General features: G+C 49.9%; 1 protein-coding gene across 1 annotated transcript in view; it reads right to left on the bottom strand.

The window, feature by feature from the left end:
- fam120c (family with sequence similarity 120 member C) overlaps positions 1–10335 on the bottom strand; it is a 30572-nt gene extending 20237 nt beyond the window's left edge. Inside the window, exons 1-2 of the mRNA XM_072448902.1 lie at positions 8974–10335; positions 3075–3321 (exon numbers count right to left, since the gene is read on the bottom strand). Of these exons, the coding sequence (XP_072305003.1) occupies positions 3075–3321; positions 8974–9486 (760 nt within the window). The 5' untranslated portion in view covers positions 9487–10335. The remainder of the gene's footprint in view (positions 1–3074; positions 3322–8973) is intronic.
- Between the last annotated feature and the right edge of the window lie 4290 nt (positions 10336–14625).

Here is a 14625-nt window from a genome sequence, read left to right as displayed (position 1 = left end):
AATGTTTTGCCAGGTATAAACTAATCGATGTTACGTTTCGTGTCCATCAGTGTGTTCTGTATTACACAGACAAGAAACCTAAATACGGACTTAAGCATGACTTTAGCATGTTTTGCATGTAGATAAACATGTCATCTGAATACATTTGACATGTTGTAGAATGATATGATTAATGATCATGATATGATCCGTAATTTAATAAATCAACTTTAGACAATACATTCCATGTACTTAATAAGGACCAGGATTATTTACATTGACAGTGAAAAAGTTTACTTATTTATATTTTATTTGCGGTGAACCACAAAACACTGAAAAATAACTAAACTATTGAGCCATGGCAATAAATAGATTTACTTTTTTCCGGTTCAAAATCCTTCAGTTAGAAATTTTAAACCAGTTGTTTAAAATTTCGCTTTATCTCACACTATGCTTTGCGCTGCTCTAGTAACTCTCTCTGATTGGTCAGTACGGTCACATGGTACTCTAACCGGACGCAGACCTACGTCACTTCTGGGCAGCAGTGTCCAAAGAGCTAAAGGCTAACTGGCAACATGCGCCACTGAGCAGCTCTCATTGACTTGAATGGGCGGCCATCTTGGCTGCTGGGGGCTTGCCTGCAGGGGGTGTGTGTGTGTGTGTGTGACCTGCAGGGGGCACGTGTGACCTGCAGGGGGCGTGTGTGTGTGACCTGCAGGGGGCGTGTGTGTGACCTGCAGGGGGGCGTGTGTCCTGCAGGGGGCGTGTGTCCTGCAGGGGGCGTGTGACCTGCAGGGGGTGTGTGTGACCTGCAGGGGGTGTGTGTGACCTGCAGGGGGCACGTGTGACCTGCAGGGGGCGTGTGTGTGACGTGTGACCAGGGCGCGCGTGTATGACCTGCAGGGGGCGCGTGTGACCTGCAGGGGGCGCACGTGTGACATGCAGGGGGCGCACGTGTGACATGCAGGGGGCGCGTGTGACCTGCAGGGGGCGCATGTATGACCTGTAGGGGGCGCTTGTATGACCTGAAGGGGGCGTGTGTGTGACGTATGACCTGCAGGGGGCGCGTGACCTGCAGGGGGCGCGTGTGACCTGCAGGGGGCGCGTGTGTGACCTGCAGGAGGCGATGTGTGACCTGCAGGGGGCGCGTGTGACCTGCAGGAGGTGCGTGTGTGTGACCTGCAGGAGGCGCGTGTGACCTGCAGGAGGCGCGTGTGACCTGCAGGAGGCGCGTGTGACCTGCAGGGGGCGCGTGTGACCTGCACGAGGTGCGTGTGTGTGACCTGCAGGTTGTGCGTGTGTGTGACCTGCAGGTGGTGCGTGTGTGTGACCTGCAGGAGGTGCGTGTGTGTGACGGTGCGTGAGTGTGACCTGCAGGAGGTGCGTGTGTGTGACCTGCAGGAGGTGCGTGTGTGTGACCTGCAGGAGGCGCGTGTGTGACCTGCAGGAGGCGCGTGTGTGTGACCTGCAGGAGGCGCGTGTGTGTGACCTGCAGGAGGTGTGTGTGTGTGTGACCTGCAGGAGGCGCGTGTGTGTGACCTGCAGGAGGCGCGTGTGTGTGACCTGCAGGAGGCGCGTGTGACCTGCACAAGGTGCGTGTGTGTGACGGTGCTTGAGTGTGACCTGCAGGAGGTGCGTGTGTGTGACCTGCAGGAGGCGCGTGTGTGTGACCTGCAGGAGGTGCGTGTGTGTGACCTGCAGGAGGTGCGTGTGTGTGACATGCAGGAGGTGCGTGTGTGTGACCTGCAGGAGCGTGTGAACTGCACGAGGTGCGTGTGTGTGACGGTGCGTGTGTGTGACCTGCAGGAGGCGCGTGTGACCTGCACAAGGTGCGTGTGTGTGACGGTGCTTGAGTGTGACCTGCAGGAGGTGCGTGTGTGACCTGCAGGAGGCGCGTGTGTGTGACCTGCAGGAGGTGCGTGTGTGTGACGGTGCGTGAGTGTGACCTGCAGGAGGTGCGTGTGTGTGACCTGCAGGAGGCGCGTGTGTGTGACCTGCAGGAGGTGCGTGTGTGTGACCTGCAGGAGGCGCGTGTGTGTGACCTGCAGGAGGTGCGTGTGTGTGACATGCAGGAGGTGCGTGTGTGTGACCTGCAGGAGCGTGTGAACTGCACGAGGTGCGTGTGTGTGACGGTGCGTGTGTGTGACCTGCAGGAGGCGCGTGTGTGTGACCTGCAGGAGGTGCGTGTGTGTGACGGTGCGTGTGTGTGACCTGCAGGAGGTGCGTGTGTGTGACCTGCAGGAGGCGCGTGTGTGTGACCTGCAGGAGGCGCGTGTGTGTGACGGTGCGTGTGTGTGACCTGCAGGAGGCGCGTGTGTGTGACGGTGCGTGTGTGTGACCTGCAGGAGGCGCGTGTGTGTGACGGTGCGTGTGTGTGACCTGCAGGAGGCGCGTGTGTGTGACGGTGCGTGTGTGTGACCTGCAGGAGGCGCGTGTGTGTGACGGTGCGTGTGTGTGACCTGCAGGAGGCGCGTGTGTGTGACCTGCAGGAGGCGCGTGTGTGTGACGGTGCTTGTGTGACCTGCAGGAGGCGCGTGTGTGTGACGGTGCGTGTGTGACCTGCAGGAGGCGCGTGTGTGTGACGGTGCGTGTGTGACCTGCAGGAGGCGCGTGTGTGTGACGGTGCGTGTGTGTGACCTGCAGGAGGCGCGTGTGTGTGACGGTGCGTGTGTGTGACCTGCAGGAGGCGCGTGTGTGTGACGGTGCGTGTGTGTGACCTGCAGGAGGCGCGTGTGTGTGACGGTGCGTGTGTGTGACCTGCAGGAGGCGCGTGTGTGTGACGGTGCGTGTGTGTGACCTGCAGGAGGCGCGTGTGTGTGACGGTGCGTGTGTGTGACCTGCAGGAGGCGCGTGTGTTTGACCTGCAGGAGGCGCGTGTGTGTGACGGTGCGTGTGTGACCTGCAGGAGGCGCGTGTGTGTGACGGTGCGTGTGTGACCTGCAGGAGGCGCGTGTGTGTGACGGTGCGTGTGTGACCTGCAGGAGGCGCGTGTGTGTGACGGTGCGTGTGTGTGACCTGCAGGAGGCGCGTGTGTGTGACGGTGCGTGTGTGTGACCTGCAGGAGGCGCGTGTGACCTGCAGGAGGCGTGTGTTACCGAGCAGAGCGGCGAAGCAGGGCAGGTGGTGCGTCTTGAGCCCCAGTTGACGCGCCGCCTCCGACAGCAGATACTGGTGTGTGGTCAGGTTCTTCCCGTTCCAGCTGAGTTTGAGCGCGTGAGACGAGAAATACGCCGGGACGTTACAGAGCGCAAACTCCGAGTCCTGAGCGATGAGGCCCGCGAAGCCAAAGTCACGGTACAGAGACAGCACCTCCTGGTGGTGGTCCTCCAGCGTCTGCACAACCTGAGCACAGAGAGTCAAGGTGCTGAGTAACGGTGAGTGAACTATGCAAAAACTGTCTAAACCAAGTTCTAACATCGTTCCCTCATCAGGCTGCCCCAAATAAATTGTATGTTTGCTGTAAGGCCACAGTTAATTTATTACTTGGTTTACGGATTTTTAAATGAAATATTGATGAAATATTGAACAGGCGGGCAAAATATAAATATAATTTCAAAAGATTTTTTCTTCCGGGTTTTCCCAAAAGGCACCACGGGAGGAGGGGGGACGCGGCGCGCAGGAGCTTGCAACAGTAGATTTAGCATGTTTTGCATTGGTAGAATTAACGCTTCTAAGTGTTCACCCTTATAGTCACGGCAAAATGCGCTGGAGAAAATGTGGTAAACGGGTTTGAAATGTGTATCTGCGATATAAAGGCACACAGCCGACTGGAAAACGGGGCCGCGCGCAGGGACGGAGCTGCTCCGTCACAGACTCCAGCAGGATTTTGACGAAAAATTGCTTCACGCGCTCTTATCTTTTGACTTAATACCGCTTTTTATATTTCATTTAATGCTATTTTGCGTTGTCGGCGGTACTTTATAAAAAAAAAAAATTGATTTCTACAATATAAATAAAATAAATGAGCTAAGTGCGGCGGATCTGTAAACCAAGTGATAAAATAACTGGCCTAACCCAATCCAACATTTTAGCTAGATAAATTATTTTTCCTTTGAAGGCATAAAAAAATTCAAAATTTGTACATAAAATCCACCCATTTTTAATGATAATTAACCCCACTTCGTTAGAATGTTTGGACGCTATGTTGGCACTCAGCGTCACAGAATAGCGATCAATCTCATCTTTTTCACCTCAAGTCCACTAGCACATCACCTACCAAGTCCACAAGCACAACACATTCTCACTTCGTTTCCCCGACACACTGAACCACACTGAACACACATGTTGCCATGTTTTGACCCGCAGTGACCTCCAGGCGTCGAGCTCCAACAGTCAATGAGACGTTCTCCATTTTATTATTCAACACAGCGCTTTTGGGGGAAAATGGTCGGTGAGTCGGCAAGATATAAGACAAAAAAAATATTTAGCGTCATTTTGACAAAGTTGCTGATATTTTTATTCAGTTGGCTATTTTTTTTACCGGGTCGGTCGGGTTACGGTAGGCAAAAACATTTTTGCTCTGCCTCAACAACATGCTTAGATTGACGCTCACATGCTGTGAGGTCTCATGTATGGATGTTTTCTTACATTAGCACGTTAACATTCATCTGAACCACAACAGGACACCACGGCGACACGGTAGCGCAGCGGTTACGGAACGCGAGGACGTGAAAATGAGCCCGCGGCTGGTCAGGCGTGTTTATTAACATGACATGATCCTGTCAAGAGCTTTTGGGCTTCACACCTGGAACATGTTTCCTACATGTCTGAGGACATGGACTGACATGTTTGTGAAGTTTAAAGACAATAAATGTCCTTTCATCTGTCGTGTTAAGTCATCAATTAATAATCAAACATCAGAGCAAAACTGTCACTGCCTCAAATGATAGTCGTGAGTAATAATGTCTCACATGTACAAGAGTTTAGAAATACATTTTAACATTGGTTATATTGAACTGAAACAATCATTTCTTTCTAAATTAAATTAACTTATTTAGAAAAAGGCCGTAAGTAAATCGACCAAAACAAAGACTTCATGTTCATTTATTCTAGGTTTGAGTCATAAAAATATGTTCGAGTCTGTACAGTCCAGATTATCACTGTTTATTGAATACAGTTGACAAAACCCCAATGATCGATCAGTTGTGATTAATCAACTTGTTCAGTCCATTTTACAGCTTTATAAAAAACATTCAAAAATGCTGCAAATTGAGCTGAAATGGGACAAACTTTGAGTGATATTTCTGCACTTTTCTGCTTCATTTGTCTTTTACACCTTTTTTTTCAAATTTCAACAGTACATTTTTGGTTTGCCCCAGCGTCATCTTAATATCCTTAAAATAAAAATGCTGATTTTATGCTGAACGATGTAAAATTATATATAAATCGCCGGTCGAAGTCTTTTGTGACGTTCTGATCAGGAGCACGATAAATCAATGATATGATTATTATTTCATGCGTCTCGTGATTTTAAGCATATTTTCCCGTTCTGTAAAGCTCCGCACAGTTTATCTTTGAGTTTAAGCTCTGTGTTTGCTGTGGAGGCTTTAAATCAATAATATACAAATACTTTTTTCCATTTCACACTTGTCTATATAAAAGGAAGTAAGAAATTTTTTTTTTTAATTTTCAATTCGTCTACACTTTGAATTTTTTAAAGGTTCAAACTTCACTGATTGGTTAAATCCAGCTCTCACTCACTCGGAGCCTAACAGAGGCTGACCAATCAGAGGAGTGGGCGGGACAAAAGAGTGCTTTAAAAACAGAAACGGCGAGTCACGATCTGGACAAGCTCCGGAGACATTAGATTATACATTATTATTCTTCAGTGTTCTCGCTGAGGGGTTTGGCACGGCCCCCCGCCATGCCGCGGTAGCCCCCCTGCCATGCTGAAAAGATGCCGCCAGGTATTAAGATAACTGTGCGCGGGAACAGCACCACGGCACCGTCCATGTGCCGTAGCACTTTTTGCTTGCTGCACCGCCCACGACGCTCGATATGGAAAGCCAATATGGTCACACTCCGCCACTAAGGAGCGGCGTATGGCGTAAATTACGACGCTCAATTACGGTGCACGGTGTTAAAAGCGCCGCTTTATTTTGTAAAAGCGTCGGATAATACGCCGCTCTTAAATGCCCAATTTTTAAGTACTTTTTCCAAGCGACGCAATTCTCAGCCCAGCGAGAACACGTTATTATACATAATTATCAGCCTTAAAATACTGCGTTTATTGTCCGGATTCACAAACAAATCAGGGATAAAAAACATGGTCAATCGCTGGCTCAAGAGATTCATTTGAACGTCCATTCACACCCGTGGTCCAGATCTGACCGATTAAGAGTCCAGAGCTGGAACGTGACAGAACGAGAAGACAGACCGGCGCTTTAACGTGGGTGGAGTCTGCATATTTGAGCTTTATCTCGGCAACGAGAAGCGTTGAGCGACGCGGAAGCGACGCAGAAACGGCACGAACAACAACGCAGAAACAACAACGCAGAAACAAGGCTGGAATGACACGCAAACGACTCATATCAACCGTGACGAATCCACTGTTCAAACAATCACAACTGTTGAGACCATAAAACACTGGCGGTTTATCGCAAACGTTGCATAACATAAACAAAAAAAACACCTTGATTGGTAATTATTCTCTCTGTAAGCTTTCCTTCGCCATATTTCAACATTTATTTTAACATTAAGTATAATAAAATCTAAAAATGTACAATAGAATCATTTCACAGGGTCGTCCTCCATTTTAGACGAGATGAGATTTGATGTGGTTTTTCCCCTGACACTTTACGCCACAAACTCCATCTTTACATCATGTTTAATACACGCGGGACATACGTGTAATGACAAACTAATTAATACATGATAAAAAGCTGCAGACATAAGGGTCATGTGCAGGTTCACTGAGTTCATGTTGTGTAGGCGGCACTGGATCATATATGTTTTTAATCTCGCACAGACCACACACTCAGACGGACCACACACTCAGACGGACCACACACACTCAGACGGACCCCACACTCAGACGGACCACACACTCAGACGGACCACACACTCAGACGGACCACACACTCAGACGGACCACACACTCAGACGGACCACACACTCAGACGGACCACACACTCAGACGGACCACACACTCAGACGGACCACACACACTCAGACGGACCACACACACTCAGACGGACCACACACACTCAGACGGACCACACACACTCAGACGGACCACACACACTCAGACGGACCACACACACTCAGACGGACCACACACACTCAGACGGACCCCACACTCAGACGGACCCCACACTCAGACGGACCCCACAAACACACAACATTGAACAGAACTAAACTGCCCTCACACCAAACCTCTGCTCGTTCTCTGCTTCCTGGAGAGGTCAGATGAATGAACTGTCATGTAAACACTTCCATCTGCTGCGAGTCACGTGATTTCACCTGTGATTTCACCTGTGATTTCACCTGTGATTTCACCTGTGATTTCACCTGTGATGCTTTTGTGAAAACTTGAAATTATTATTTTAAAAACACACGTGCTTCGTCTTCCAAAATACAAGTCGCTCTAAAAAAAAAAAAAAAGTCACGATTAAAGGACGAGTCATCAGGTGTTTCTGGAGCGTTTACCAGCACCTACAGACCCCCGTGAACGTGGCTCACCAGCACCTACAGACCCCCGTGAACGTGGCTCACCCGCACCTACAGACCCCCGTGAACATGGCTCACCCGCACCTAAAGACCCCCGTGAACGTGGCTCACCCGCACCTACAGACCCCCGTGAACGTGGTTCAACAGCACCTACAGACCCCCGTGAACGTGGCTCACCCGCACCTACAGACCCCCGTGAACGTGGCTCACCCGCACCTAAAGACCCCCGTGAACGTGGCTCACCAGCACCTACAGACCCCCGTGAACGTGGCTCACCCGCACCTACAGACCCCAGTGAATGTGGCTCACCAGCAACTACAGACCCCAGTGAACGTGGCTCACCAGCACCTACAGACCCCCGTGAACGTGGCTCACCCGCACCTACAGACCCCCGTGAACGTGGCTCACCAGCACCTACAGACCCCCGTGAACGTGGCTCACCAGCACCTACAGACCCCCGTGAACGTGGCTCACCTAAAGACCCCCGTGAACATGGCTCACCCGCACCTAAAGACCCCCGTGAACGTGGCTCACCCGCACCTAAAGACCCCCGTGAACGTGGCTCACCAGCACCTACAGACCCCCGTGAACGTGGCTCACCCGCACCTACAGACCCCCGTGAACGTGGCTCACCAGCACCTAAAGACCCCCGTGAACGTGGCTCACCAGCACCTAAAGACCCCCGTGAACGTGGCTCACCAGCACCTAAAGACCCCCGTGAACGTGGCTCACCCGCACCTAAAGACCCTCGTGAACATGGCTCACCCGCACCTAAAGACCCCCGTGAACGTGGCTCACCAGCACCTACAGACCACCGTGAACATGGCTCACCAGCACCTACAGACCCTCGTGAACGTGGCTCACCAGCACCTACAGACCCCCGTGAACGTGGCTCACCAGCACTTACAGACCCCCGTGAACATGGCTCATCAGCACCTACAGACCACCGTGAACATGGCTCACCAGCACCTACAGACCCTCGTGAACGTGGCTCACCAGCACCTACAGACCCCCGTGAACGTGGCTCACCCGCACCTACAGACCCCCGTGAACGTGGTTCAACAGCACCTACAGACCCCAGTGAATGTGGCTCACCAGCAACTACAGACCCCAGTGAACGTGGCTCACCAGCAACTACAGACCCCAGTGAACGTGGCTCACCAGCACCTACAGACCCTCGTGAACGTGGCTCACCAGCACCTACAGACCCCCGTGAACGTGGCTCACCAGCACCTACAGACCCCCGTGAACGTGGCTCACCCGCACCTACAGACCCCCGTGAACGTGGTTCAACAGCACCTACAGACCCCCGTGCACATGGCTCACCCGCACTCTGAAGCGGAACATGGCGAGGCGCACGCAGTGGCTGAGGCACGCGGGCGGCAGGAACCAGGCGCGTGGAGGCGGCGTGGCCTTGCTGCCGACGTGGTTCACGATAAGCTGCGCCGTCTGCCGCTGGCCCTGGACCCGCCGCGCCCACTCGGGCCAGCGCTCCTTCCCGAGGGTCCCGTTAAACACGACCACCAGCTCCAGGCCGCCCTGGTACAGACAGGCCTGCGACAGCGCGGCCAGGTAGCCCAGCATGGCGTTCCACTCCCCGCCGCACACCCAGTCCGTCTGGTAGCCGCCGTAGAGCCGCTGCAGGCCCGAGTCCGCGTCCATGAGGATGCGGGTGGGCGGCGGTGGAGGCACGGGCCCGGGGTGATGCGGGTGATGATGCGGGTGGTGATGATGAAGAGGCTGGCGGGCCGCTGTCCGGGCCAGCTTCAGCAGGTCCACGGGCACCGCGGCCCCGGGGCAGCGCTTCTCCAGATACTCCTGAAAGCCCTGCACGCCCATGACGGTGGTGCTGAGCCGGTGCGTGTGTCCGGCGGGCTCGGAGTGCGTTCTGTACGCCGTGTTTGGGTGCGTGTGCGGGGGAGACGTGAGTTAGCTGTGCCGGAGCGAGCTAACACGGTCTCTGTAGTGACGGAACCTGAAACACGAGCTCACGGTCCACGGGAAGCACGAGCTCACGGTCCACGGGAAACACACGCCTCTCAGTTCTGGTCAAGTGTCGCGTCCATGGCGGAGCTTCTGGGGAGTTGCCAAACACAGGCCGAAGTCGCTACAAGCAGAAAAAGTTCACTTTACGTTTGGCCATAACTCGCCCTGAATCCAACAGCTTCGGCGGCTCCTCGCGGTTGTTCACGGTGTTTGTGACGGTGAAAAAGAGTAAAAAGCTCGTTAAACGGCGGACGCTGCGCATTAGCGGAGGAGCCACGGGCTGCGGTCCGCGGACATGTTGAGCTCGGCGCGGTTCAAGAATCGGGCTTTTGTGCCGCGGCCGCGCGCGCCGCGTGGGTTTCACGTCCTCCCGGTGTTTCACCGCGTCACGCGGCAGCAGCCTGTTGCCTCGCGCGGGTCTGTCGCGGCGCGTGAAAACTAAAGTGTGAGTGAGTTAGCCGCTTTAGCTGAGGCAGGTCCCGGCGTGATTTGACGCGTCACTCCCAAAGACGAGCTCGCGCCGCGGAATGAGATGGAGGTTTGACAAAATAAAAGAAAAGTAACTAAAATAAAATAAAAGCAAACGCGCGATGGTGCCTCCCTCGCGGTCACGGCTCTCACGGCGTCATGTTGCAGAAGGGAGCAGACTTCCAGCCACGGCAGCCATCTTGAGACGTCCTCGCGGCCCCAGAGCAGTGAAGGCGGGCGGGAGGGCGGAGCGGGGGCGGCGAGGGGCATTCTGGGAGATGTAGTGCACTTGGCATCACACCTCACGTTACATGTGTGCGTGAAAAGCCGCGTAAGAACTACAAGTGCCGCCAATAGCATCGAGGCGACGTTTTAACGCGTGAAGTTCCGTTACTTCAGATGAACGTTTCTACTTGTTAAAGGTGTAAGTATAAAGTAAAGTCATAAACCACAACAAATTTAAGTCACTATTTAACATTTTGTTCATTATAAACTGCAATATTTTTTTAAACGACTCGAAATATAATGACTTCCTGTTTTAGAGTGTGTCTACAGTTAGTTTAGTTTGACTGGTCCGCTATTTATTTGGATTAGACTTCATTGGTTCTGTCGCTCTTTTCATGAAACCGAGCGGCTAGTTCCGGTTGGCTTAAAACGCGGAGCTCCACTTCCTGCTCCATTCATTCCTTATGGGGAATTGGCAGAGTCTGGCTAAATAAATGTTTCATAATGTAATGTTCTTATATAAAGATAGGCCAAAACTGCACAAACTTAAGGCATATAAATCTGAGAAATCTTTAGCGCCAGGTTTAAATTTACCGCTTAATTTTGTTGACATAATAGGCCTTATACAAAATAATAATAATGATAAACTACAAAGAGGATTTTGGAGATCGTATTCAGTATTTCAGTAAACACAGGGTTAAGGCCGGTCCAGAAGAAGTGTTCAAAAAGTAAAAATAATATTAGCATTAACGTTGCTTATGTCTGCGGTAATGACGCAATAAAACCACAGGGAGGCGCTGTCTTGCGTGAACGCTGAGGGAAATAGCAGTACTTTTTCAGTCAAGTATTGTAAAAAAAATGTCAGAATTATGCTCTTAAAAGCTCCTAAATGAAAGAAAACTATATGTTTTTGTGTTATTTTTCCAGGGCTGCTGTCGTCTAAACAACTGTCCACATGGATCCATCACACCACTAAAAGTTTTAAAAAAGTTTACTGCCCAACATTGCTTTTATTGCATTTGCGTGTCTTTTTCGGTTCACAACTTTGCATTTGACCTTTTCTTTTAGAACAGAATTGAGCTTAATCAGGGCTAGTATTAGATCAATTACATTCTGTCTTAATTATTAGAATCACTACCAGGGGTTTTATCGAATGTTTCAGATGTTTGTTGTAACTGTTGTGAACTTTTGGAAGATTTTAGACATTAATATTATGAAATTGTAAAATAAAATACAACTAACAGACCGAGTACTCATTAGTAAACAGATGAATTTGCCTAAAACTTGAGTCGGGAGGAAAATATATTGCCCAGTACCCGTAATCCCAGTCTTTGTGGTTTTCTGGATCATTTATGTGATTTATCAAATATATAACCCAGTCCAAGTATTTGCTTTGTCAGGGTAAAGGGTCGGGTCAGGAGCAGCAGGAGGGAAATTACCTTTCAGAACATGGAATGGACTTTGGTGCACACAGCAGACACAAAATCTGAGAGAAGGATTTGTTGGATGTGAAAAAAAGTTTAAATTGCTATAGTGATCATTACACATTACACTCATTACACTTGGATGTGGAAATGAGCGGCTGAGCTGAAGGGTTTGTTCATCTGTTACTGTGGCAAACAGGACACGCCAGTTGTTACTGCAGCTTCCAATAATTTCAGAAAAATATCTTTCCCTAGTTCTACATAAAATTAGGTTGTACATGTTCAGCTTCTCTCTGTAAATCTCTTTTTGAACCTGGAGCTTTGACTACTGTGTCCTGACCCAATCATAATTTCTCCATGGAGCCTTCTGCTTATTTTTAACCATTTTAGCATTCAGAGGGGCAATGGTGTCCAGAACATTCAAAGCACTAGATGTAACAGAGTTCAACAAGTCATTTACATTAGAACATGAGACATTTTCAAAATGTATCATTTCCATAAACAGTGCACCTGTGCCATCATTTATGTGTCTCCTCTGAACAACTGCAGGACCAGCCTCTGAACAACTGCAGGACCAGCCTCTGATCAACTGCAGGACCAGCCTCCGAACTACTGCAGGACCAGCCGGTGAACAGCTGCAGGACCAGCCGGTGAACAGCTGCAGGACCAGCCGGTGAACAGCCGCAGGATCAGCCGGTGGTTTGGGAAAAAAGACAGGTCAAATGTGAACACGTGTAAACTGAGTCACAAAATAGCTCACACTATTTAAAATGTGATCAAGTTTATTGTGAACAGGGCTCGTTGATAGACCTGGTTCAGTCCTTTTCTAGTTCTGATTTAGTCCATGAAACACTGATGAATAACCAGCTTTAGTCCTGGTTTAGACCTGGTTTAGTCCTGGTTTAGACCTGGTTTAGTCCTGGTTTTGACCTGGTTTAGTCCTGGTTTAGCCCTGGTTTGTCTTGGTTTAGACCTGGTTTAGACCTGCTTTTGTCCGTGTTTAGTCCGTGGAGGGGCCTGGAGGGCTCACATCGGGCCTCCCGATAATTAGAGGATTAAACCAGAGGCAATTGAGAGGAAGCAACGAGATTACACAAAGAGAGAGAGAGAGGGGGAGAGAGAGAAAGAGAGAGAGCAAGAGAGAGAGGGAGGGAGAGAGAGAGGGGGAGAGAGAGCAAGAGAGGAAGAGAGAGGGAGGGAGAGAGAGAGGGGAAGAGAGAGAGTATATGTATTGTGAAATGTAAATATATATACATATATTGCTTAAAGGGGCAATGGACGATTTTTCGGCGATTTGAGAACGCAGGCGGAAGTGCCCATGCGCACTCCCCAGTGTGGACTGATACAACACACACACGTTTGTTTATCAGCGCGACGGATCACATCACATCTCTCGTCTCCCGTAGATTTCCGTCTACTTCTGCGTCAGCTCGAGCAGTCTTTCTCCGTCTTCATTTTGTCCCGTACACTGAGGGAACTATATTATGATAGATCAATACACTTAGACACGCGGAAACTTGGGGATGAACCGCACGCAGCTGCAGGTGAGCGGTAGGTGCGTTTTATGATCGATACGTGGCAGGACTAATCGGCAGTCCACGCCACGAGGAAATAAGACTCAGATTTGGGCCAAAAAATGGTCCATTCAACCTTTAAGTGCTGCAATATCACTATTATTGAGATATTTGAATATACTTCTTGATGCAAATACATTTATGCATCATTGTATTATTCAAACTGTCAAAGTAATAACTTAACAGAGACTAAACTAAATCAAGGTTAATTTAGACGGAATAAGGAACATCATGAATAAAATCTGCCTTTAAATATATACTTAGATGTATATATTTAGGACCTTGGTGTTTTTGTGATGATTTTAGTTTGTTGTGACATTGATTACATGTCAGCCCATAATGCCATGTATTCTGAAGACAGATGAGTGAGAGAGAAGGGGGGACATGCACTCGGGGCTCGAACTCATGACACTGTGGCACATGAAGCCTGGCATATGTGCTGCGCCTTAACCACTCGACCGCCGGGCAGCACCGAGCTAAACGTCTCTTCTGACCCTGTCCTTGCTCTGTTGCTCGTCACAAACTCGGCTGGAGCACGTTTAGCTTCATTCACACTAAAGTCCTCTCCCCTCCGAGCCTCAGAAACACTCCGTTCTGAATCTCCTCCATAACTGACCTTTTCTCATAACATCTTCTGCTGTTTTTAACTCCATCAATCATCTCCAGACTCTCATCAGGATCAGGACAACTGTGAGCCGAGACCAGGAAGTGAGATGAAGCTTATATTCAACTGTGTGTAATTCCCTCTGCAGCCAGTAGATGGAGCCAAAGCTCAGTTACTCTGGCGTCCCAGACAAAATAATATTGTGTTCTGTAAAAATGTGTTTTTATTTATTCATAAAACATGAGATGCCAAACTAAAGCTACTCAAGAGCAGGTCAATAAAAGTACAAATAATGCAGAATATTTGTCCTTTAAAATCTCCTCCTGCCCCTCGCCCTCTCCCTCCCTCCCTCCCTCCCTCCCTACCTCTCTCCTCCCTCGCTCTCTCTCCTCCCTCTCCCTCTTTCTCTCTCCCTCCCTCTGTCCTCCCCCTCTTTCTCTCCCTCCCTCTCTCCTCCCCCTCTCCCTCTTTCTCCCTCCCTCCCTCTAATAATAATAATAATAACTTTTATTTATATAGCGCTTTTCAGTGACCCAAAGACGCTTAACATATATAAAAAAAGGGGGGGGGGTATTTACAGACAGGGGGGGACAACACGTACAATACACATTAATATACAGATAAAATGAACAAGACAGAAGAAGTAGAGAGAAAAAGATGGGGATGTAACAGGGGGTAGAAGAGTAGGCAATGGGGT

The sequence above is a fragment of the Eucyclogobius newberryi genome, unplaced genomic scaffold (assembly GCF_026437365.1).
Source record: "Eucyclogobius newberryi isolate DKJ021-1_F unplaced genomic scaffold, fEucNew1.0.hap1 SCAF_17, whole genome shotgun sequence".
Classification (NCBI taxonomy): Eukaryota; Metazoa; Chordata; class Actinopteri; order Gobiiformes; family Gobiidae; genus Eucyclogobius; species Eucyclogobius newberryi.
This window is presented reverse-complemented; position numbering and strand designations above follow the sequence as displayed.